This window comes from Podarcis filfolensis (assembly GCF_964270895.1).
Source record: "Podarcis filfolensis genome assembly, chromosome: 2".
In the NCBI taxonomy this organism is placed as follows: domain Eukaryota; kingdom Metazoa; phylum Chordata; class Lepidosauria; order Squamata; family Lacertidae; genus Podarcis; species Podarcis filfolensis.
The window spans coordinates 50,633,414-50,657,342 of NC_139605.1; the positions used below are offsets into that span (position 1 = coordinate 50,633,414).

The 23,929-nt window shown below is 46.9% G+C and overlaps 1 protein-coding gene across 8 annotated transcripts; it reads left to right on the top strand.

The window, feature by feature from the left end:
• Window positions 1–335: 335 nt before the first annotated feature.
• Window positions 336–23,620, top strand: GLYCTK (glycerate kinase). 8 transcript variants are annotated; one of them, XM_083603423.1, is made up of 6 exons: window positions 336–368; window positions 10,929–11,335; window positions 12,468–12,619; window positions 18,936–19,111; window positions 21,595–23,202; window positions 23,448–23,620. In XM_083603423.1, the coding sequence occupies exons 2-5, from the start codon at window positions 10,959–10,961 to the stop codon at window positions 22,498–22,500; spliced, it is 1,611 nt and encodes a 536-aa protein (XP_083459549.1). In that variant the 5' UTR covers window positions 336–368; window positions 10,929–10,958; the 3' UTR covers window positions 22,501–23,202; window positions 23,448–23,620. The 8 variants fall into 8 exon arrangements, with proteins under 8 accessions (XP_083459549.1, XP_083459548.1, XP_083459554.1 ...); XM_083603422.1 differs by having other exon boundaries at window positions 21,595–23,190; window positions 23,431–23,620; XM_083603428.1 differs by lacking the exon at window positions 336–368 and adding an exon at window positions 387–658.
• The last annotated feature ends 309 nt before the right edge of the window (window positions 23,621–23,929 follow it).

Below are 23,929 nucleotides of genomic sequence, written 5' to 3' on the forward strand. Positions count from 1 at the left end.
CCGCCGCCGGCGGGAGAGGAGGAGGAGGGAGGGAGCCGGCGGGGCCTGCGCGCCGAAGAGGGCGCGGGGAAAGCGGAAAGCGCCTGCCTGGCGGCGGAGGGAGAGGAGGAAGCCGCGGGGAGGGGACGCTGGTGGGGCGGAGAAGCTGGTCGACGGCGCCCTCAGGCGGGCTCGAGTCAAGCTGCGGGCGGCAGGAGGCGGCGGCGGCGGCGGCAGTTGCAGCAGCGGCGGAGGCTACTCATTGTGTCCGCCATTTTGCGGCTCCAGGGGGCCCTGCGAGGAGAGAGGGGAGGAGGGGAGCGCGCCGCGCGGAATTGTGGGGCAGCGGAGGGAAGCAAGGCGGAAGGAGGCGACCCTTAAAGGCGCAGGTGCGCCGGCGGCAAAGGGGGAGAGCAGTGGCTCATGGGATACAAGCAAGTCTCTCTGAGAGGCGGCTTGAGGGGGGAGGGGGAGCGGCAGCGGTGCATTGTGGGAGCCGGCGTTCCAGCCGCGTTAGATGTTAAGAGGCAGGCTCGTTCGTGCGCGGCCTCTTTCCAATCGCTCAGTTCCAATCGCGTGATAGAACGGTCGAGCGGGAACGTTCTCCTCTGTGGGCAGCCAGCCAATCCCTGTTGAGTGTAGAGCCCCGCCCCCGCTCACCTTGCGGTGATGCCTTCAGGTATAGCCAAGTCTCGCAAGTCCCTCCTTAACCCGGGAAACGGGGAGCTGCGGGAGACGAGGACCAGCTCGCGCTGTTAATTTCAGCAGGTTTTCGTCATGCACCCTCATTGTACACCGCTGAGAGGCTATGGTACTAAGCGGCATACACATTAGAAAAATAAAAATAAGCGAGGAGGGGGGGCTGCCCCATGAGTTGCAGTGTCGGTGGAAGAATCAGGTTCTGGCAGTGCCCTCCCCCCGCCACCGTGCACACTTGAATCTGGGCCTTGCCAGTAATTGCCTTGCTAGTAATCAAGAACTGGGATCGGGCGGTAGAAGATTCTCAACACACAGCCGCCAGGCAGGGCGGGAGACGCTTTGCAAAAGAAAATAACCCCAGGCGTACTACGCTGCGTGTGGCACTCTTGGCAGTATGAAGGGTGACCTGTCTAGGATCAGACTAGAAATGTGAACATCCGGAAAAAGGGAGAGGCGGTTTCCCCATGTTTCTGAGCCCTCACCCCCCCCCCCGCATTCACAATTCTAGATCAGACAAGTGTCTCCAAAACCATAGTTCGTTTTTGGTGTGCGTTTGGAGGCTCACATCCAGTTATGAAGTCATATCCTGATGCCAGTGTGCCTCCAGCAGAATCACACAGAAGGCCTGTTTTGGGAGGCTGCTCAGATTATAATTAGAAAGGGTTCTCACTCAGTGGCAAAGCTTATGCTGTTTCCCAGTTTAAAGTCCCTGTAGAATGGTGAAGGTCTTCTGTCGGAAAGCCTAAAGAGCAAGCGCCATTTAGTTTAAGCGAGGGGTCAGCAATATTTTTCAGCCGTGGGCCAGTCCACCGTCCCTCAGACCATGTGGTGGGCCGGACTATATTTTGAAAAAATTAATGAACGAATTCCTATGCCCCACAAATAACCAGAGATGCATTTTAAATAAAAGCACACATTCTACTCATGTAAAAACACCAGGCAAGCCCCACAAATAACCCAGATATGCATTTTAAATAAAAGGACGCATTTTACTCATGTAAAAACATGCTGCTTCCCAGACCGTATGTGGGCCTTAGGTTCCCAACCCCTGGTTTAAGCCATGGGTCACCAACCCATTTTGGACCAAGCGGCACATTTTGCTAGAGTGCTGTGAGTGCCAGTCACTGAGCTACAGCCCTTCCTCAAAGATCAAAGGTAATGGATATCTTGGAATTCTTGGCTATTTATTTATTTATAAAGTGAGGGGTGGTGAGGGGTGTGGCTTGGGAGTGTGTGTTGCCTGGAAAGGGTCTCAAGGGCTAGATCAGAAAGGCCCCTGGGGCTGAGTGTTCCCTGTTTCTGGCAAATGCAATGCTGAGCTGGATGTAGCCCTGGTCTGACTTCCTGTAAGGCAGCTTCCTTTGTTTCTGCTAACATTCCTCCTGCTGTATATCCCACATTTGACACGTTTAATGCATGATGTTCCCTGCCCAGTATGTCCCTCTGAGAGAAAGCAAGCTGCAATCCAGGTGATTGAATACAGAAGGAGTAGTGCTGTGGAAGGGATGGTGAGCTCAAGTGGAGTCATAATGGAGACTGAGTCTTGCAGCTACTGATGGTGCGATTGTTCTTGTTGGTTTCTTAGGGTGTGCTTTCATAGGATGACACTGGCTGATCAGTTGCAACTTTGAACATGAGAGATTTTGCCTTTGTGCAGAGCACTGAACTAGATTGACTTCCAAGTCTTTGTACATCTCTGCAATTTTCAAGGCTACTTCATATGTCTTTTTTGAAATAAAGATGCATTTCCCAAGTATGTGCCCTCTGCTCATTTGAATGGTCACATTAGTGTCTTCGTGTGTGCCCTTCCACGATACGTTTGGAAGGTGGCAAGACTAGAATGAGCCTTTTTTGCAGTTGCTCCCCACTTGTGGTGCTTTCATTGCATTTTTTAAGGTGCCAGGCAAAAACATTTCTCCCAGGCCTTTGGCTAATTAAACATTCTACAGCCTTTTAAACTGGGTGAAGGAGATTGCTTTTGTTTGTTTGTTATTATGGTATGTGTTTTTGTGTTTTTATATTGCAAACTGCCCTGTGATCCTTGGATGAAGGGTGGTAGAGACATTAATATAATAATAAAAAATGATAGTGTATTTTTGTCTTGAGCGTATGCATCATTGCTCCCTCTAATAAAGAACTCAGTGTGTTGAGTGCCACTGGAAATGGCACCAAAATGCGGGACACTAAGAAACAAGAAGGTACCGGCATGCTTGGAGGAACCCTGGGTTTGCCAAAGTAAAAAAAAAAAAAAGATAAGATAAAACCTGGGATTCTGGATTGTCCTGCTTGGAGAGATTGGGTGGGATTCAATTAAGTTGTTGCGCGCAAGGAGTTAGCTCTGCTCACGTATTGGAATTTCCCCCCTCTCCCTGCACCCCATAAATCTGCTCTGGAGAGTTGGGGGAACCCCCAGAAAAGGTTTAGGGGGCATGCAGGGGAGGAGAGAGGGGAAAGTCCCATTGCGTGAGCGGACCTCATTCTGCACACACATGCCCAACTTAGTACTGCATTGCATTCCTCCCATTGACTGGCTGAACAGGACCACTTCTGTTAATACATGTGGATAAATTACAACACTTTACTTCACACTTCTTTGTGAGCTGTGACTATTTGGTCCTGTTTACATCATGGCTGCTTACTTAGGCTGATTGACTGCTGTCAGTTGGGATTGTTAGTTGCTAGCATGCATATTCTGATAGCGCCATCCTGCTTGGATATATTTTGGGTAACGCATTCTTCTTCTTTGGACAGAAGTGATTCAGTCTTTGTTAGTCACACCAAGGCTTGTGTAGGGATGATTGGCAAGAAAAGAAAAAGTCCCCATGTATAATTAAATGAACAGACGATGCTGTGTCAATGAGGGAATAATTTTCTTAATCAAAATGCTTTCCAAAGACCCAATAGTCACATTTAAGAAAGTGAATGAGAAAATTCTTTCTTTGTTAGCAAGTAAAATAAAGTGCTTCACCCCAAACGGAATTAAAAATAGTGACAGTTCCATCTGATAGGTTCTTCTCTTCCCTGTCCTTGTTGTGTGACTCTGTGTTTCATCTCTGCAGGCACTTTTATCCCAGCCTCACTCAGAATACAGAAAGCTTCTCTATGCTTGAAACAAGAGTATGGTGAGATAGGGGTGGGTGGCAGGGTTGAGCTCTCCTCACCCATACAGTATATGAAAAATTGACACCTATGTACTGCCTGAGCAATTGAAACTCACTTTTTTCTTACCGCTTAGATATTACTGACACAAAAGCGTAAATTTGGGGCTGCTCTCATATTATCTTGCTTTGCTCTCAGTTCCTTGCTGAGGGATATTTTCTGTTTACAGTATGTCAGGTGCTTTGTTTTTAATCTTCCTCCTGGTTAACTGAAGTAAAAATGGTGATGAATTATTGAACGTGATTTCCATTAATCTGTCAAAACAAAACCAAAAATTAAGCCTAGGGGCACTTTAGCAAATGTATATTTTTGTTAATCTTTAAGGTGCCTCGGGATGACTCGGTTGATTTTGTAGAAGCAGGCTTCATAGCATGTTGAGACGCATGTGAAAAGCACAGTTTGCCTTGTGCAAGTTTAATCTTTTCATAATGAAATGTTGGCAAAGCCTTTCTCACAGATTGTACTTTGGCAGATCGATCCTTTATACATCTACTCAAAAGCAAGTTCCATTGAGTTAACCAAGACTTACTCCCAGCTGCATAGATGCAGGTTGCAACCTAAATAATCTTAATGAGAAGTCTTATATTTTGTTTTGCTGCACAAATGGTAACTCAAGGTAAATCCTCTGAAAGCACAATAAGGTGGTGTTACGGCCACTAATTTGATCAGCTCTTTTCTCTTTTCTCTTTTCTCTAGGAAGAGAGAGTTCAACAAGATGTACATATAAGGGAAGTAAAAGCGTCCATGCCAGAATGATGGTTTTAGCTCCTTGGTTAGGGAGACAGCCGTTTCATCCCTTTCCCTTTCAAGTTAGGCAGTAACTCTGCTTCCATATTCTGGTTCTGTAGGAACCAGGTGACTCTAACCAGTGTTCAAAGCTCCCATTGTTCTAGGTGCATTTTGCGACAGGGTATTTCATTAGCGCGAGCAGTTTCTGAGCTCTGGGCACAGTACTGTGCTTAAGATTTCAGATTAAGACTGCAGAGTGGAAGGAAAGGAGGACCTTTTCCTGCCTCCCCACTTTCAGGTACTCTGAAGACTGGAGAAGAGACCCTCTTAAGAATATTAGGGGGGTGGGCAGGCGAAGGACTAGACCATGGGTAGGCAAACTAAGACCTGGGGGCCAGATCCGGCCCAATCACCTTCTAAATCTGGCCCGCGGACTGTCCAGGAATCAGCATGTTTTTACATGAGTAGACTGTGTCCTTTTATTTAAAACGCATTTCTGGGTTATTTGTGGGGCCTGCCTGGTGTTTTTACATGAGTACAATGTGTGGCTTTTATTGAAATGCATCTCTGGGTTATTTGTGGGGCGTAGGAATTCGTTCATTTCCCCCCCAAAGTATAGTCCCGCCCCCCACAAGGTCTGAGGGACAGAAGATCGGCCCCCTGCTGAAAAAGTTTGCTGACCCCTGGACTAGACAGTGTGAAAAATGAACATAGTATTTTAGCTGCAGTTCATTCATTTTCAGCTTTGTATTCTTGTTATAAAAAAGTACACCTAGGCATTCCGTTGTTGCGCCCATAACCTAGGTTTGTATCTCAGTTCATATCTCAGTTTCTAACACTGGCTCTAACTTCATACAGCAGCGTTTCCCATCTTGCCACATAGGAAATGATGACCCAGAATATTGTCTTTGTCACCCCAAATTCTAACATACCACTTTTCATTCCCCATAACCTCAGGAACATTGCCACGGTACGCAGTGATGGCATGGCATTTCCTGTGTTTCCCTCGTAATAGCAGAAATGACATCCATGAAAATCTTTCCATAAAAGAAAAAACAAAACAGAAATAAGATATTTCTGGATGTGAGAAGTTTACCGAACACTTTTTCAGTTTCCTTGGGCTCTGTGTTTATATGCTTGGGGGAGGTAACTTTCTGGAAAAGGGACATGAGCCCAGGAATTTGAGTCAGAAGAGGTGAAGGATCTCAGGTGAAGGAGCAGGCCAAGATCTGAATTCTGTGCAAGCAGGCAAGTTGGGTAGGAGTGTAGAGGGGTAAAAAATGGGCTTTGGGATTGTCAAGACTGGGATAGCTGAGAAGTGGCTTGCAGAGAAGAGTGGATCACCCTCCTTGGGCTTGGGGGAGTGACAGCCTTGGAGCAATGTCAGCAGCTCCTGGAATCTCAGGTTGCAGCTTTGGTACAGAAGGTTGCATATCGGTTACATCCTTTGCCGGTCCCGATGCCCTGTGAGTGAACCTGTAATTAAGTCCGCCCAGCTATGCTGATTACATTACCTCACATTAATTGTGCAGACTTCCTTGCTTTTCATCACCAGGTGGCAGTTTTCAGGGGCCTGTAATTTTTCAGAGGTTTATATTTAGGGTCCATTGTAACATCTTACATTGTGGTATGTACATGGTTGTAAACCTACACCTAAAAAAAGGTAATGTGATCAATATGTGTACTATGGCATTACCACAGCTTCAAGTGGCAACCAGTACATAAAAAGCAGCCATCATAGATGGGGCATTCACCTCAGCTAAACTCCTCAGGGAAGCCAGATCGTGTGCTGAGGCAAGAGTCTCTGAGAGAGATGTTGTCTGATCAAATACCCTGTCAATGCACCCTCAGCTTTGCCTTGAAAAGGTACAAATAGCCAATTGTATGAAGATCACCATTTAGGAGTCTAAAGCAGTCTCCGAATGGGCCCCAAACTACTAACATGTAGTGCAGGGTGGAGAAACCTCTGATTCTCCAGATGTTGGTGAACCACATTAGCACGGCCTAATGGTTGGCCATGCTGCCTGGGGATGATCATAGTTGGGAGAGCCAACAACCAACTGGAGGGCTACCGGTTTGCCTACCCTGATTTAAGGCTATTGCCCTTGAGTCATAGGACAGGTTCCTTATTTGTATGTGACTTGTCCCTTGGGGCTCAGAACTTAGCATGCTTAAATGCATTTTGCACCAAAATGGCAATAGCTGAGGGCCAAACGTAATTCTGGGGCAGCCTTTCCCGGCCTGCTGCCTTCCAGCGTCATCCTTGGCCACTGGGCATGCTGGGTGGGGATGATGGGAATTCTTGTCCAAAACACCTGGAGGGTACCAGGTTGAGAGAAGTTATTCTAGGACATCTCATGATAAAGACAGTTCTCCAACCAGCACTGGTGGCCCAGAAACTGATTTTGGAGATACTGTTGACTAATCCGTGTTCATTATTGAATGTTGTGTTTCTTTCTGGTGATTTAATGGGTATTATATAGATATAATTCCAGGTACAGTGAATCATTTCAGTTAATATATGCTTGTATGTCGATTTGTAATTAACTTGAACACCTCTTTACACCTCCTCCAGTGGATTTAATAAGGAAGTAGGAACTCTCTCCAGTCTTGTATAGTGGAGCTCAAGCCATAGTCAGAAGCAACATTCAGAAGAACATATCAAAATGATTTATTCAAATTAATATGCAGATTAGGACCATTATTCATTAATGGCAGCTTATGAAGTTTTCATTTAAAGGAGATTAATCTAAGCCCTTCACAATCCCCAAGCAATCCTGTCACGGAAGAAGCAATTCTCAGCAGATCTCCGCCAAGATTAATGAGGGCTTCTGGACTACGTTCCAAATAGAGGCTTCAAAGTTGGAAATGAAGGAACGGGAAAACAAGGAAACTTTGTTTGCAGTCTGGCCTGGCTGGAGCTGTTGCCAAAAAGTCAAACCTTTCTCCAAGGCAACTTAAATTCAGTTTTGCCATGGCTCCTTTTCTTGCTCATGAGGGAATAGCAGTAGCAGGCGCAAGCAAAGGGGCGGTGGCTGTGAAAGTGCCATTCACTTCCCCGCGGGAAAATGTCAGTGGGGCTGTGAGCTGCGCTCGTTTTCGGTCTGCTAGCAAATGAGGGTTTTCCATATTTATAGCCTGGTTTTCCTTTTGTAGAGCAAAGCAGCTGACTAAATACCACAAATGTACACTCTGATAACAATAGATTTAAACAGCTAATACAGCACACACATCCAGAGTTTGGAGCAAAATTATCACAAGGCTAAGCTGATGCACTGGGACTTCCATGACATTTGCCCCTTGTTACTTTTGCCTCACCTGTTCGTCCTTTCCCTTTCCTTCTTCTGTGGTCTTTTCCACTGTTGCAAGTTGGTTTGCAAAAACTCCTCAGGGCAGATTCCAGTTGTTTTCAGCTAACTTTTATTTGGAGTAGACCTGTTGCAATTAATGGCCATGGCTCATTTAGGTCTCTTGATTTCAATGAGCTGCTCTGAGTAAAAAATGGTTGCCTCTCTGCTAACACTACTTAGTAAAAGGTCTTGTGGGTTGCTTTTTGGAAATGAAGCAGGCCGGTTCCTTCAGCACCTTGAGAGGTTTGCATCTTGTCTTCTGCTTGTTCTAGAAGAGATGCTCCCACCTCTTTCCTCCCCCAGCAGATTGATAAAGCTCCCTGGTCTTCTGTGTCACTTGCTCTGTGTCACCCAAAGCAGTGCCTTCAGGATGCTGCTGGAATACACATCATCCCTCTGCGCTGGTGGAAACTAATTGAGTCCAGCTATGTATATCTGGAGGCTATCACATTTGCTAGCCTTGAGTCTAAAAGATATAAAAGGTCTAAACCAGAGATGGGGATCGGCAGGATCCTTCCCCCATCCACTGTGGAAGAACACCCACTTCTCAGTCACATGACAACAGGTGACAGCTTGAAAAGGGGCTTGCCTTTGAGGTCCCTTTGGAAATGGACTTCAGAGTGAGGTCTCACTGCCTATCAGCTGGTGGATGCTAAGACACATTGCCTTTGAAGTCCCTTTGCAAAACAGTTTGTGTTCAAATTGCTTTCAGGCGGACTTCAAAGACCATGCATTTCACTTCCAAGTGGCTGGTGGGAGCCAAAAAACTGAACCATACAGGGCTTTATAGCTCTAAACCTATAAAGCCTTGTATGACCTCGTGTGGCAGTTTCCCATACCTTGGGAATGCACGGCTAGTTGGTGCACTTGGCAGCACTGGCTGAACACACACCTCCCAACTCGTGCAATAAATTGAATTTCTAAACAGTCTTCAAGGGCAGTGCACGTGAAGCACGTTGTACTTGTCCGTCCTGGAGGTTACAAAGGGACACGTGACATAGACAAGATCCTCTGTATCTAGGAGAGGGCTCAGTTGACATATCAGATGGAATCTCTTGTTGCCAAACCGGCAACCTGAGATTCCAGGAGGTATACCGGGTCAGGAAGCACGGCCACATGCAAGCCCAGCCAGTAAACGGTATCCCCCCTTCCTATCTGAAGCATTTTTGCCTCCTCAGAGCACTGAGAATCCCACACCAAAGTAGTAATTGCCTTGTCTCAATTTAGTCACCATCCATTCAACCCTGACCTCCAGACGTTGGTTTTCAGAACTGTCACTGGTGCTTCTAGATTGCCTGATGACAGAATTGGGTGTCATCAGTCTGTGGATGATATCTCAGTGCTTTTGCCCTGTACACAAGGTACCTGAAGTGCAGGTTGGAGGCTGCTATTTTTAAAAATCGGATGCACTTACGAATTTCTTTTTTGGGTTGGGTTGGGGCAGAATCTAGTTTTTGGAATTTATTGCCAGACAGCATTGGGTGAGGGAAATCTGGAGTGCTCTTCTTGCCTTTGGAGGCTTCTGTTGCTTAGCAGCTAGCAAGGCCTGTCTTTTTGCCACCTGTTCAACCTCTTCATTTACAGATGGATACCACAAAAGAAACACAAAACTATTGTTCCCTCCTGACAAGGAAACTACAACTCAGGCAAGGGGAGGAGGTGAAGTACGGTTCATCTGCTTCTGAAAGGCACCCTTTAGTGTAGGGCATGGGTAGGCAAACTAAGGCCCGGGGGCCAGATGCGGCCCAGTTGCCTTCTAAATCTGGCCCGCGGATGGTCCGGGAATCAGCGTGTTTTTACATGAGTAGAATGTGTCTCTTTATTTAAAATGCATCTCTGGGTTATTTGTGGGGCCTGCCTGGTGTTCTCACATGAGTAGAATGTGTGCTTTTATTTAAAATGCATCTCTGGGTTATTTGTGGGGCATAGGAATTCATTTATTTCTCCCCCAAAAATATAGTCTGGCCCCCCACAAGGTCTGAGGCACAGTGGACCGGCCCCCTGCTGAAAAAGTTTGCTGACCCCTGCTGTAAGGGCAAGCAACCTGCCACCCTCCTGATGTTGGACTCCCAACGGAAGCGGATTTCGGGCAGTGCAACTGGTTCCACCGCACTGGGCGCTGAGCCTTGGGGGCACTTCAGGGCATTGCAACTATGATGAGTAGAATGAGAGGCGGAGAGAGAGGGACGTGAAATTTTGGCCCAGCACAGGGCCCCACTGAAATTTGAAATACCAAAGTCTGCCCATGCTCCCAGTCCCATCAGCCTCGGCTGGCATGGCCAGTGCTCAAGAACAGTGGGAGTTGTAGTCCATTAATATTTGGAGGGCCACAGTTTCCTCACCCCTGCTTCAGTGTAGGAAGACTCCATTGTTCTATCACCATGTGTGGCTCTTGGCTTCTGGACCCTGCTGAGCTACCTCCTGCCCCAGCATTATGTTACTTTAGAGTAGCTGTGCTTACAGATCAAAACTGGGTGGGGACATTGAAGCTCCTTGTTTCCCCCCCTCATTCTCCAATGACTGAGCTCCCTGGCTAGCTTGATCGTTTCCATTCCTTAGCTAGTCACTGCAGCTTCTTACTTTGCAACCCTAACATCACAGAGAAATGGCTTCGTAGCCTTCCAGTCTACCCCACTCTGCTTTTGGTGTGGGAGAAGGCAGTTTGGTATACTGTCCTTTTCTAAATATACCGTTCTGCTTAACTTGCCTCATCTAGTTTGTCTAGTTACCTAATGGAAGGCAAATGACTTTCAAGCAAGCCCTGCTCCGTAAATTATTAACTTCCTCACTTGATCCATCAAATTGGGTAGGCGAGAAGACCTCTGGACTTTCCCAGGGGGTAGTGAGTAGGCTCTTCAGTTGTAGAGGCTGAGGCAAGAGTACATGCAGAGCTTCTGTGAGATGGGTAAGTTAGGAGTGGAGAGAAACCCACCACCTGTCCTCTGTCTCTTTCTCGCCCCCTGATTTCATAGTGCGGCTCAAAATATTAATTTTCCCTGTCCCTTGTTGCAGGAAAACTGCAGCTGGTCAACAACTTGGGTCATGGCCTCTCTCTTTAAGGTTTGGCCTGTTGTTGGCAGAGCTTGCTGGCGCTCCACTGCTTGCTTCACTCGTGAGGCATCTTCCCCTGACATGGCCCTCCAGGAGCATGGGCTTCATTTATTCCGCAGCGCTGTTGCCAGAGTCCTGCCGGGGCCTATGCTGAAAAGGGCCCTGGTTTTGGAGCCAGGCGAATGCCCAAGGCTTGTGTTGCACGGTCGGCCTTTTGAACTGAGGAGGAACTTGTATCTGGTCGGCTTTGGGAAGGCTGTTCTGGGCATGGCAGCTGCAGCAGAGGACATCCTTGGAGACTACCTCGTCCGGGGAGTAATTAGTGTTCCTCAAGGCATCCAAGAAACTCTGCAGAACACAGGAAGGAGGTATTGGTTTGTTAAGGGCATTTCTAGTCCACGTTTTGTTTAAAATGATAAAAATCCTAGAGCGGGGTGTGAGGAAGCAGGTCCCTGTTGGAGGGTGATTTAAATACACAACCAGGCCCAGGGGAGCAGCCTCAAGGTCCCCCTTACTGACTTGACATAACTTCTTCCTCACTCTTGGTTGTGTACTGAACAATCTGGTCTTCACTTTTCTGTCAGAAGTATCTGCCATCTAAAGCCAGGCCCAGAGGCTTTTTAAAACAGTAGACAGTAGAGGAATGTCCCTGTTACAAACAACAGTCCGTGCTGCCATTTTGGTTTTGCTCTGTAGATCCTTTAGAGAGAAATTTTCCAGACTTTTTTCTTACTGTGGACTAACCACTTTAAACTCCTACCTAGTTTTGCTGTTAAAGGGCTGTTGTTGTTTGTTTGGGATGTGTTACAGTTTTGCCACTTAGGGCTTCCTAGAGTACTGTATTTCCTAGGGAAACTAGATGTGTGATAGATCCATGATCTGTGATAGATCCAAGACAGCAGCCACATTTAGCTGAAATGCTGTGGGATCATTTGCCCCTGCAGAATGGATTGTTATGCCTGAATAGCAGCCTCTCCAGCTTCACAACCCCATTAATGCAAGCACTTTGGGCTGCACAACAGAAGTCCCCCCCTTTCCCTATGTGCCCCCTAAATCTAGAGAGTTGGAGAACCCCCAGGATGTATTTAGGGGGTGCTCAAAAGGAGAGGGAGAGGAATTTTGATTGTTTAAAAGTGCTTGCGCTAGCAGACCTGTTTAGGAGGATACTGCCCTCTGTTGCTTTTTTGTCGCATGTGCATGCGCATCTTAGGTCTGGCAGTGATGATGTTTGTCCTGCTTTTGATCACCCTGGTTGGTTGTTCAGCTGGAATCAGGCTGTAATTTCATTCATTAGGACCCCCTAGCTCTTGAGGGTATGACACTGCCAGGCCTCAGAGCTGAGCAACTGTCAGCCTACTGGGCAATGGATCTATTAAAATGGTGGCATCTCACAGACATTCAGAAGGAACTGCCCTGTAGCTCTTCGCTTGCAGGGGTTGTCAATGGTAGGCCGAGCATGTGCCAGAAGATAACCTGTTCATCTTTTGTTAACCTCTACAGGACAATGCTGCTGAAGCCCCAGAGCCGCATCCAAGTTATGGAAGGAGCTAAGCACAACCTTCCTGACAGAGCAGCTCTGAAGGCAGCCAACGCTATCCGGGATTTGGCCGAGGGCCTGACAGCTAGGGACCTTCTCCTGGTGCTGATCTCAGGTAATGCCTTGGGATTCCAGGACAGGGACTCGGGTTTTACAGAGAGAGCCTGTCCTCCCTTCCTCCATTAGCTTCCTTACCGTTCTTTCCCCCTTTTCTGATCTGATTTATATATATTTTTTCCTCCCACTTGTGAAGGGAAGAAGCCACTGCACAAGCTTACCTAACAAACTAGGTCAATTTGTCTGTGCAAAGAAAGCAGAACTGGAGCGTAAAGTGGCTCAGAGTTGTTCCCCAGTGTGACTCCCACGCTGCTGGCAGCTTCGTAGCTTGTGTGTTCAAATGTGCTCTTCTAGAAGCAGGATAATTGCATTTTCCTCTCCTCTATCTGCTTGCTTTGGAAACAGTGTCACTGTTGACCCAGGTAGTCCTGTCTGCCATCTGCCTCTGTTTCTCCATCTCAAGGAAAGCTGCATTTTGGGAATCCTAATGGTGCCTGCTGGAGTGGACGAAAGCGTAATGTGGAATGCTAACATTTAGTTTTAAGTTCTCTGCATCAATAAATTACTCTGCTGAAATAGATTTTGCAGTGTGATCTTCATCAGTTGTTCTCTTTCTTTCTCTGTTTCAGTCTTCCTGCCTCACCTTTCTTGTTAAGTAGTTTGAGATCTGTGGGTCTCACTTGGCGATTAATCTCTGCGTTAGATCTCTGTTCTTGCACTGATGTTTCCTGGCTCTCTCAAAGCACCACTCTTGCCTCTGTTTCTCACAACACTCGCATGTACTTTGAGGTGGCAAGGTACGCTTTCTCCAGGAGATGGCAGCCCTGAACCAGAAAACGCAAAAGCAATGCTCTTCTAAAGTGCTGTGGAATTGGCAGGGGGCACAGAGCCTACATAGAGCAGGGTTAAAGAAAGTTGTCTGGAATCTGCTCTGAATGAGTTAAGAAGAAAATGAAATATTCTGTATTTTTATTTGCATTTGGTGTGCTGTCATGAAACTTGCCTTTTGACAAGGAGCTTAAGTGATATCAGAACAGGAAGACACTAGCTTTTCAATATTATATGGATTGTTGTATTGCTGCATGCTGAGTCTGGTGCAGTGGGTCAGTGGGTCTGGCTGTTAACCAGGCTGGTGGTTTGAGCCCAAACAGGGATGGCTGTGGGGAGGATTCCTGCATTTCAGGGGGTTGGAGTAGATGACCCTCGGGGTCCCTTTCAACTCTGCAATTCTGTGATTCACTCCCATATTGTGTTACTGCCCTGTAGATGGAAGCTGGCCTAAGAAGTAGTGCTTGGCACTTCAGTCGTATCTTGAATGACACTGGTTTCCTAGGTCGGTTTCATACAAGGTTCAGACTTGGTTTTGGCACTGAAACTGCCTTGGTGGCCTGTAGGTTCCCCTACATTTGGGAGGGAGGCGGGGGGAGTGTGTCCATGTCGACTCCTTGATTTCCTGACAGTTTTTGATTCCATTAACTATGGCTTCCTTAGTGTCTCTGAGTTGGAAGCCAGGGGAGCTGCTTGGATGGCCAGCTTCAGGAATTGGTGCTTGGGGGATATTTTTCAGACCCATGAAGCCTCCGATGTGAGTTTTACATGGTTTGCTTTTATCCCCCCATGCTGTTGTCCCCATGCTGATGACATGCGACTCTGCTTCTCCCCCCCCCCCCCCCAGTAGATGTGCTGGTCTTGGTAATGGACTCGATGAGAGCCAGCAAACCGAAGCTCAATCCAGATAAGTCTGTTAGTGGACACTTCCTCTGTCTCAATGAGTGGAATGCATCCAGTTGTTTATGAGGTTACATTTCCCTTAAAGGAACAGATGTGCAGCCCTGAGTTATTTTTGGATCCAGCACTGTCATTGGAGGGACAATTGGCCTTAGTGGTGTGCAGCGTCTTCTGCTAGCTGTGACACTATGTGAGTGAGAGTAGCCTGGCTTATGCTGTGTATGCTCTGACAACCTCCAGGTTCAACTACTGCAGTGTATTGTACACAGAGCTGCCTTTGAAGATGGTTCAGAAGCTACAGCTAGTGCAGAATGCAGCAGCGAAATTGGTAACTAGGAGGGCATGAGCATATTGCACCGATTCTGTCTCAACTGCACTGACTGCCAGGTTGTTGTTGTTTTTTCTGGGTGCAATTCAAAGAGCTAGTTTTGACCTTTAAAATCTTATATGGCTCAGAAGAACTGCTATACCTGCTTTCCCCGTATGAACGTTTTCAGAGTGTAGACCTACGCCTACTGTGTCTGCCACTGTTATGGATGCCAAATTTGTGGTAATGCAAAGCTGGTACAGAAATGGATGAGCAGGGGCAAAAGAAGGATAGAACAAGAAGTAATTTATCTGTGCATCATTCAGAATGCATTTCAGCTAAATTTGTATAGCTGTACATACTTGATACTAGTGCAGTAAGTTATTTATTTTAAGCACTGATGTCTGCTATATGCTATTACACTGGTACCTCTGGTTATGAACCTAATTCGTTCCGGAGAGCCGTTCTTAAGCTGAAACCGTTCTTATCCTGATGTGCGCTTTTGCTAATGGGGCCTCCCGCTGCGCGCGTGCCTCCGGTGCATGATTTCCGTTCGCATCCATTGGCAAAGTTTGCAACCAGGAGCAGCTACTTCTGGGTTAGCAGAGCTCATAACCTGAAGGGTTCGTAACCAGAAGCGTTAGTAACCAGAGGTACCGCTGGATTAAAGATTAGGGCAGGTAAAAAATCAGCAATATAAAAAGTAGTAAAGCACAGATATCCACACAACGCAAACATAAAATCCAGTGTTTCCTTAACACAGAAAAGTATGAATACACTAGGTCAGAGATTTGTGGGCTTGCAGGAGGAAGAACTTCCAGTTCTGGGAGGCACCAACTAAGAATACTGGCCTGGACGCCTGATAATATTTTAATATGTGGAGGTTCGACCAGAGCAATTGTTAGGGAACTTAGTGGGGAGAATGTGGTCTCCAAAATATTCTCACTGCTCATGTGCAGAAACATCCACTGATTCTTACCATGGAAAATACATGCATTTTATACATATGTACATACATACATTTATACATACAAATACATACAAATGTTCCCATGACCATCCCTCAGTGTTTCCATAATCAACTCAACAGGGAGCTAAATACTTCATTATCCACTGTGGGTCCCTGGCAGCTGGGTCCCTCCATTTCACAGTGTACAAGCAATCTGCCATGCTTGGGAGAGAGGATTCTACCATCCAAAAATGGATCTACCTGAATGAAAGTGTTGTATGATGGGAATCTCCTTGCCCTTTGGCTACCTTTTTATTGGCAAGAGTTCTAGACCCTCAAAGCCTACTGTAGCCAGCTCTGTGTTTTTGGAAGCTGGTTCAAAAACTCCCATTTAAGAGAACACTCCCTCCTCTGGCTACTCTTGATTGGATTGCTGGTGACTGAAGAAATGTCATGCCTACTTAGTTGTTTCTCTGGTTTGTCATATTTGCCAGATGTTGTGTCTCAAATCTCAGAGCATTTATCATTTAATGGTAGCTTTTTGAGCTGCCTCCGGTACAAGATTGCCCTCTACTCTTTTCACAATCCTCTTGATTATATCTCTCTGTGGTTGTCCTGTTAGTTGTGATCGCACATCCGTCACGCGGGCTGCAAATACGTCTGGTGCTTGAGCTGTTTTTCTTTCCTCCCTTTCCCATCCCCTTGTGTCACTTGCCACAAGCTTTTATCTGCAGTTCACTTCATTTCTCTAAGTTGCATAGCCTGGTGCTGTTTTTTAAGCACTCTTCGCTATGAACGAGGTCAATAAAACAACGAAGATTGCTCTGCGTTGCAATAGTGTTACTTTTGCTCGTTCTCTCCTGGCAAACTGCTTCCTTCTGTAAATCAGGGGGGGCAAATTCAAACAGATTACAGGGCAAAGCCCTCTACCCTCCGGCAGGTTCCCAGGAGCCATAACCGTCCACTGAAAAGTCCCCTACTCTAATGCACGGGGAGTAGCAGGTCTGCTGGTTAACTTCTAAAAATACTGTCTGCCGTCTAGCACCAGTTTCCTTCCCACTCCATCTTGCATAACAAAATCTCTTTGCAAGCACTGCCCCCAGTTGGAATTCCTTAAACCAGACTTCATCACCCAGCAACCCTTTTCTAAGACCCACCCCCCTGCCACCTTGCCTGTCTAAATATCCCTGTTGTTACCCGACTCCTTTTCTGCAAATTTCTCTGTGGGCCACGGCTGCCTATTCCGCACCCTTCCTTCTCAGCTGCAAATGCCAGCAAGCTGTCCGTTCTGCACTCCGTTCTGCTTCATGCGTGTGCGCTCTCCTGTACACGTCACCCTCCCTGACATCTGGGCTGCTAATTTAAAGGGAATAGTGGAAGAGGCTGATGCAAAGCGCATGTGGTAACACCCACTTGCCCTGACAGGAGTGTTGCTCCCTAGCCCCAGAGTCTTGTGTGGAGTGTGGCAGGGATGCCGCAGGCCATACTGAAGACCACAAGAAGTCTAATAAAGCCCCCAGGCCTTACGTTTGACAGCCTTGTCTGGGATCCTTCTTCTTTTCTCAAGTCTTTCCTGAACTACGTTTTGTCTGGCTTGAAAGAGAAGCAAGGGGCAAGAATAAGATGCAACCACACCTATGTAGAGCAGGGCCCCCTCCTATCTACTGGGACATGGAGAAAATGGTATCTGGTGCGGCTTGCTTGCTTGCTAGCATTTATATCCTACCTTTCCTCCAAGAAGCTGAGGGGAACAGACTTCATTCTTCCCCACTCGCATTTATCCTCACAACAGGTTAGGGTGAGGGAGTGACTAGCCCAAGTCTGATCATATGGAGCTGGTGGTACTGAAGAATTGCCAGCAGATGGTGGTGCTTGGCTGCCTTGGTTTGCCTCATGGGTGGCTAACTTTTGGTCTTCCAGATGTTGCTCAGGGTTGGAGTCCAACAACATCTGGAGGGCCACCATTTAGTTCCACCTGACCTACAGAGACAGAAATGGAAAGGCGGCAGCAGAGGAAATGAGCCCTGCTCGTGGCTACAAAGGAGGTCAGAGATGTGGGCACTCCCGCCATCCTTTTTACCAATATGTTTGTGCAAATGTTCTCGCCGCTCATTTAGCAAACCAGTTCCCTCAAAGACGGTCAGTTCAGCTTCTTTAAAACAGCTTTGCATCTCCTTCCACACACAAAAAAAAACCCAAATCCAAAGACAAAAGTTCTCTTTTAGAATGCTTTTGCTGACTTCTATTCATCACTACATGCCTCATCATCTCCGGGACCTAGGACACCCCAAATCCTTTTGCCTTCCAGCTGTCCTCCTCAGTCTCTCCCCCCACCTCCCTCCTCCAGCCACATATTTTTGGCCCATATTTTGGCTCAGTGGCAGGAGATGGTGGCCTATGCATTGGAAGGTCCTCTACAGATTCCAGGTCAGCAGTGGGTTAAGCTATCCAAAGAGACCGCTAAGAATATGTGGAGAAGGCTCATCTTTTTTTCTGGTGGTGTTACAAATGTTAGATTTCTTTCCATCACACTTTTGAATGAAGGTTCCCGTTTGTCTCACTGGAAGACTCCTCTTCGCAATGACCTGTATCATCCACCACCTTTTTTGTTTTCTCTTTTTGAACCTTGACTTCTTCTCTCATTCCAGCCTCCCCCCCCACCTTTGTTATACCAGTGTTGCTATATCTCCCTCCTTTCTCTTTTCCCATTCACTTTCAGCCTCTGCCTCCTTGTTCCTTATCCCTGAAAGCAGCAATTTTGTTTCTCATTCACTTTCTCATCTTTTCTTTCCTGTTTCTCCCCCGCTGCGCACTCCTGTTCCCCCCGGACAATCTTTCTGCAGATTTCTGTCAATCACCACTCACCATAGCGATCCCTCTGTCCTTCAGACTATATTGCTACCGCCATCATTTCCCAAACCCTTTCCTTTCTTACACATTACAAAACTGATTGTCTTGACGTTCATATTTAAACACCTTCCTTTGATATCAGCTGAAGGACAAAGAGCCTGTCCAGTCTTTTACAGTTTCTCCATTAGTTGCTGGAGTTACTTATGCTGTGATTTTACAGGTTCAGAACTGTACTGAGTCGTTGATGGAACAGTGATGTATGTTCGAGAAGGAGGACTAATGCATTCAGGAGTCTTTATGCGAATCTCGGCTTCAGCCACTTGGTAAAAAGCACTCCCAGTTGTCATTCCAATAAGCTATGCGTGCAGCTGAAAAAGAATTAGGAAAAAAATATGCTTCCAGTGCAAGGGAAAGGGGAAAGCTGCCTGCAAAATGTCTCCCATTGCTCTCTTTCTGATACAGGACTGCTCTGTATGTGGTCATGAGAAGGAGCCCCGCTGTGTAAAAATGTACTGACTGTGAAGTTCTCCTGCATTTTAGGAGGAGGGTCGGCACTTTTACCTGCACCCGTCCCGCCAGTCACCCTGGAAGAGAAGGAAACCATCACCAGGTTACTTGCTTCAAAGGGAGCTACCATTCACGAGCTGAACACCATCCGAAAGGCCCTCTCCCTGTTGAAAGGTGGGGGGTTGGCACGGGCTGCCTATCCTGCCCAGGTGGGTATGAGATGCTGTCTGACTTTGCCCAGCAACTCTGTGAACATTTAGAAAGGAACATCTTTTGTAACTCTAGGTCAGATGTGGGTGGCATGGATAGACTTGAAGTGCAGAAGGAGTGGGCAAGTTGTTTGTTTGCTGTTAATGTTGCTGTTTTGCCCTCCTTAACATCAGTGAGCATAAACTTGGCCAGCTCAGTTTCAGTGAAGCTGAAGAGAAGATGGCAGGTAGTCAGAAAGCATCTGAGGAATGGTGGGCTACTGACCTTGAAAGATGACCAACATCTGTCTGATTAGCACTCATGAGAGATCTGCTTCTGGATTGCGCTCAAGACTGGGGGGACAGTGAAGTGGTAAACCCCAAATAACACGCCCAGAATGAACTATGTAATCACACACACAAATTGGAGAGGAAGTCTTTTTAAAATATGTCTGCTTTTCTTTTCTTCTATTTTCCCCTTTCCCTTTGTGCAGGAGTGAGGCTGAGCTTGGAAAGGAAGGAGGATGGTGGGGAAATGGAAAGGCAACAGGGTATTTAAAAGCCACTAAAGTAGGACAAGCTAACGTGGTCCCTTTCAGACGTTGCTGGACTCCCAACTTCCAATCAGTTGAAGTCCTCATGGCCTAAGGTCAGGGGTGATGGGAGATGTAGTCCAGCAGCAATTGGAGTGTACCATGTTGTCTCCCAATCCCTAAAAAATGTGCCCCTCTAGAAATTAGTAGAAGCCCAACCTTGGTGAAACCTTTTTTTTTTAAGCTCTGAAGCCATTACCAGAGGATTCTTCCATATTTTTTTACACTGCCTTTGCCTAACCATGAGAGCTCTCATGTTTCATTTTTAAATGAATGAATGCAAAAGAAGCAATAGATTAGGGTCTCTTTATTGAACAGACCACTTTAGCAGGATAATGGAATTCTGTGCTTAAAATCCCAAAGTATCCAATCAAAATCCCAATTTATACAGCAGTTGTGGATTATGCGAATTAATTAGGTATATGCCTAGTTCTTAATTCACATTTCACACAATTTGCACATAGTTGGTTGGGGGTAAGAGGCAGGGAGGGTAGAATACTTTTAATATTTAACAACTCCAGAAGTCTTATACATTAATATATGTTTTTTTAATCATGGACTGGGAAGGGTCAGCTGTTTCTCAAAGAAAAGCGAAGGGCAGAAATCAATTCTGTCTGAGTGGTGGGAAAGAGATTGCTACTCTTGGAGTCATTTTCAAATGCAGTTGCTCACCAGTGGCACGGCTGATGCATTCAGTGCAGTGTTTAAAGACATGGCTGGATCATTCACTTCTATTTTTTGCAGAAGACATGCAGGATAAATGAATGTGAATGATTGTAGACATTGGTTTTAATAGGATGAACCCTGATCAAGAGTCTTTCTACATACCGAGAAGCCCTTCTCCTCCTCATCTAGCTTTCTCGCTGCCTCCTTTCCCCCCTCACCCTCTGCTGCTGTGATGCCTGCTTCTGCAGGACTCACTGCCACTGCTGGCACTTGCACAGCCTATGCCTTGATACCAACACTGTTAAACACTTCCTCCTACAGCAGCAACAGTGGGATTCAAAAGGCATTGCCTTTGGGTCCAGCTCCCCTGGAGAATGAAGTCCTGGGGGGCAAGCAGTCCTGCAGGAGCAGCGTGCTAGCCAAGGGTGATGGTAAAGAAGAAGCTTGTCCCACTCCATAATGACTGCTGGACTGGAGCAGCAGCTGCTGGCAATATCTGTCTTCCACCTGGGCCAGGAGGAGGAGAAAGAGGCTGCTGGCTGCTCCTTGGTCAGTAAGGATGCTTGATGATAACGTAGCTCCAGCCATTTGCTTCCCCTCGCCCCCCTCCCTTGGTGCAGCTGCAGTGGTAAGCGGAGAAAGGCAGCCAGCTCATGGCAGTGCCTCCAACTTCCTGGGAGGGGACAGGGCAGCCCATCTGAAACAGTGCTGTGGCCTCCAGGTTGAGAAACGCCAAATTAATCTATTACGTTCATCTGCGCACAGCTCTCAAGTATACTTTGTATTTAGGCAATGCGCACGTGCTGCAGCAGGCGTCATCTCAGAAGCATTCCCTCTAAAGGGAGAAATGCCTTGTTTCAAAGATGGTGCTTGCTATTTGCGGTTTTTATAAATACGCATGAATCTATTTAAACATTGCAGCCCTAATCCTCAGCATAAATCCTATGGAGTTCAGCAGGGTTGACTTCCTGCATCGTTTGGTTAGGATTGCAGGCTCTTTGACTTACAGCTGAATCTATAAAGTGCCTGCTTTGAAACCAGTTGCTCCCGAAGTGTTAGGGGATGGGAAGCCCCCTCTGTGGGCTATTTCACCCTTTGCAAGTCATCGCACGATCTTGCAGTCCCCGTGTGATCAGCATGCATGGAGGATCACACCCTCCTCCTTCTCCTCTTGCAGTTAAGACTCAAATTCATAGCAGACACAGTGGAATGTTAATGAGCCATTCCTGCCCTTCTTGCTTCTAGGTATTGAGCCTCATCCTCTCTGATGTCATTGTGGATCCTTTGGACATCATTGCAAGCGGCCCCACTGTTGCCAGTTCCCACAGCGCCCAGGACTGTTTTCACATATTGACCAGATACAATATGCTGGAGAGCTTGCCGCAGTCGGTGCAGACCGTGCTGTCTGGCTCTGCCACGGGGCATAACACTCCCAAAGACTATTCCCACGTCTTCAACGTTGTCATTGGCTCGAACAGGTTAGCTTTGGAGGAAGCCCGGTGCCAGGCAGAGGAGCTGGGTTACTTGACCCTGGTTCTGAGTGATGCAGTGTGTGGAGAGGTTGGCACAGTGGCTCGTCTCTACAGCCTGTTGATTCAGCTCATTTGCCTGAGCACCGTGAGAGGTGCCCGGACCGACCTTTTGAAAGACAAGATGGAAGAAGCACTCTCCAGCCTGGAAGCCCAGCTGGCGATCCCGGGCTTGAACTGTACAGACGCTTTGAAAGCTTTGCAAGAATCCCAAGCAGGAAGACCCGTTTGCCTTCTGGCCGGGGGAGAAACCACCGTGCAGCTTCGAGGAAGTGGGAAGGGGGGACGGAACCAAGAGCTGGCTCTGCGAGTGGCTTTGGAGCTGCACAGAGCCAAGTCCACAGAGGCCGGCAGCTTCCTGGAGAAATACGAAGTCGTGTTCCTGAGTGGCGGAACTGACGGACAAGATGGGCCGACAGAGGCTGCCGGGGCCTTCAGCAGCCAGGAGCTGGTGCGTGAGGCTGAGCAGGAAGGCTTCAACGTGGAAACTTTTCTGAGCAATAATGATTCATACACATTCTTCACCGAGTTCCAAAGAGGGCACCACCTTTTGATGACGGGCCTGACAGGCACAAATGTCATGGACGTTCATGCTGTTTTAATCAGAGCTAGAGGCGGTTAGCGATGCACCAGACATTCAGATTCTTCTTACTACAAAGGAAGAACTATGGGCAAGTCTAGGCTGCATGAAGTAGGGAGCCTTGCTGCCCAGACTGTCAATGTCAGATTCCAAAGGTTGCAATTAGACACATGGTAGATGTTTCCAAGGCAAAAGATAATCATAATCCTGGATATTAAGGTTGCATTAGCACCTCCTGCTTTAAGACTACTAACGTATTTTTTCCCCCTGATAGGGTTTTTTAAAAGTATCTTTTAATTGATTTTTTAAAAGAGGATAAGTGCTTTAATTGGATAAATGCACTCTGTGTGGAGCGTCCCTTGCATTTGATCCAGAAGCTACAGTTAGTGAAGGACACTGCAGCACAGTTGCTGGCAGTAGTGAGACCTTGACATAGGATTCTGCAGATACTCCACACTCCCAGCCCAGCCACCACAGAAGGGTCTGCTGCTGTTTCTCTTCTGCCACCGGTGCTCTGATGGAGAGGCCAAAAAAGGGAGCATTCTGGGACTGGGGTTGGGAAAGGCTTTGGAGCTGCCCTCCCATTCCCCTGACTCACTCCCAGAACAGGAGAAAAAATACACCAGCTCTATAGTACTTCCATTAGGAACATTCCCCACTCCAAAAAAGACCGAATGAAAGAAGAGGGGAGCAGAAAAAGGATCACTGTATCAGATCTGTCTTCTGTTTCATGTATGTACAGTGGTACCTCGGGTTACATACGCATCAGGTTACAGACGCTTCAGGTTACAGACACTGCTATCCCAGAAATAGTGCCTCGGGTTAAGAATTTTGCTTCAGGATGAGAACAGAAATCTTGCTCTGGCAGCGCGGCAGCAGCAGGAGGCCCCATTAGCTAAAATGGTGCTTCAGGTTAAGAACAGTTTCAGGTTAAGAACAGACCTCCGGAACGAATTAAGTACTTAACCCGAGGTACCACTGTTCTATAGATTCTACATCTGTTTAAGTCTGCTGTAGGCTAAACATCCTACCCAGACACCACCTACTAAGTGATACCTTCTTATTTTTAACAGGAAAACTGCCTTCCATGCTCCCTCTCTCGCAGTCACCCATGTCTAATGCACTGCCCATTATGAAATAAAAAAATATATTTGCCAATTAACTCACATGGTTATGAAGTTCTTCTTTCTATAAGAGGGATTACCTCTGACTTTTTGTCTTCACATTTTGCATGACAACTGAGCAACTCGTGACTATAGACACAAGCCTTTTGAAACTCTGAAGAAGAAAGCATTTCAATTTAGTGATGTTGGTATATTGTAACTTCTTAATTTCATGCATTGGCCCTGAATTTGTTGTATTTACCATCACTAAAGCAAAATCGGTGTAGTGAGGTGGGACACATTCTCCTGTGTTCCTTTATTTTGTAGTATGCTTGGGTTTGTTTTGCATTTCCCAAATAAGCATTTTT

Coding starts and splice junctions, on each gene's coding strand:
- GLYCTK (XM_083603421.1), top strand. Junction 11,336..12,467: donor CTGCAGAACACAGGAAGGAG/GTATTGGTTTGT, acceptor TAACCTCTACAG/GACAATGCTGCTGAAGCCCC. Junction 12,620..18,935: donor TCTCCTGGTGCTGATCTCAG/GTAATGCCTTGG, acceptor CCTGCATTTTAG/GAGGAGGGTCGGCACTTTTA.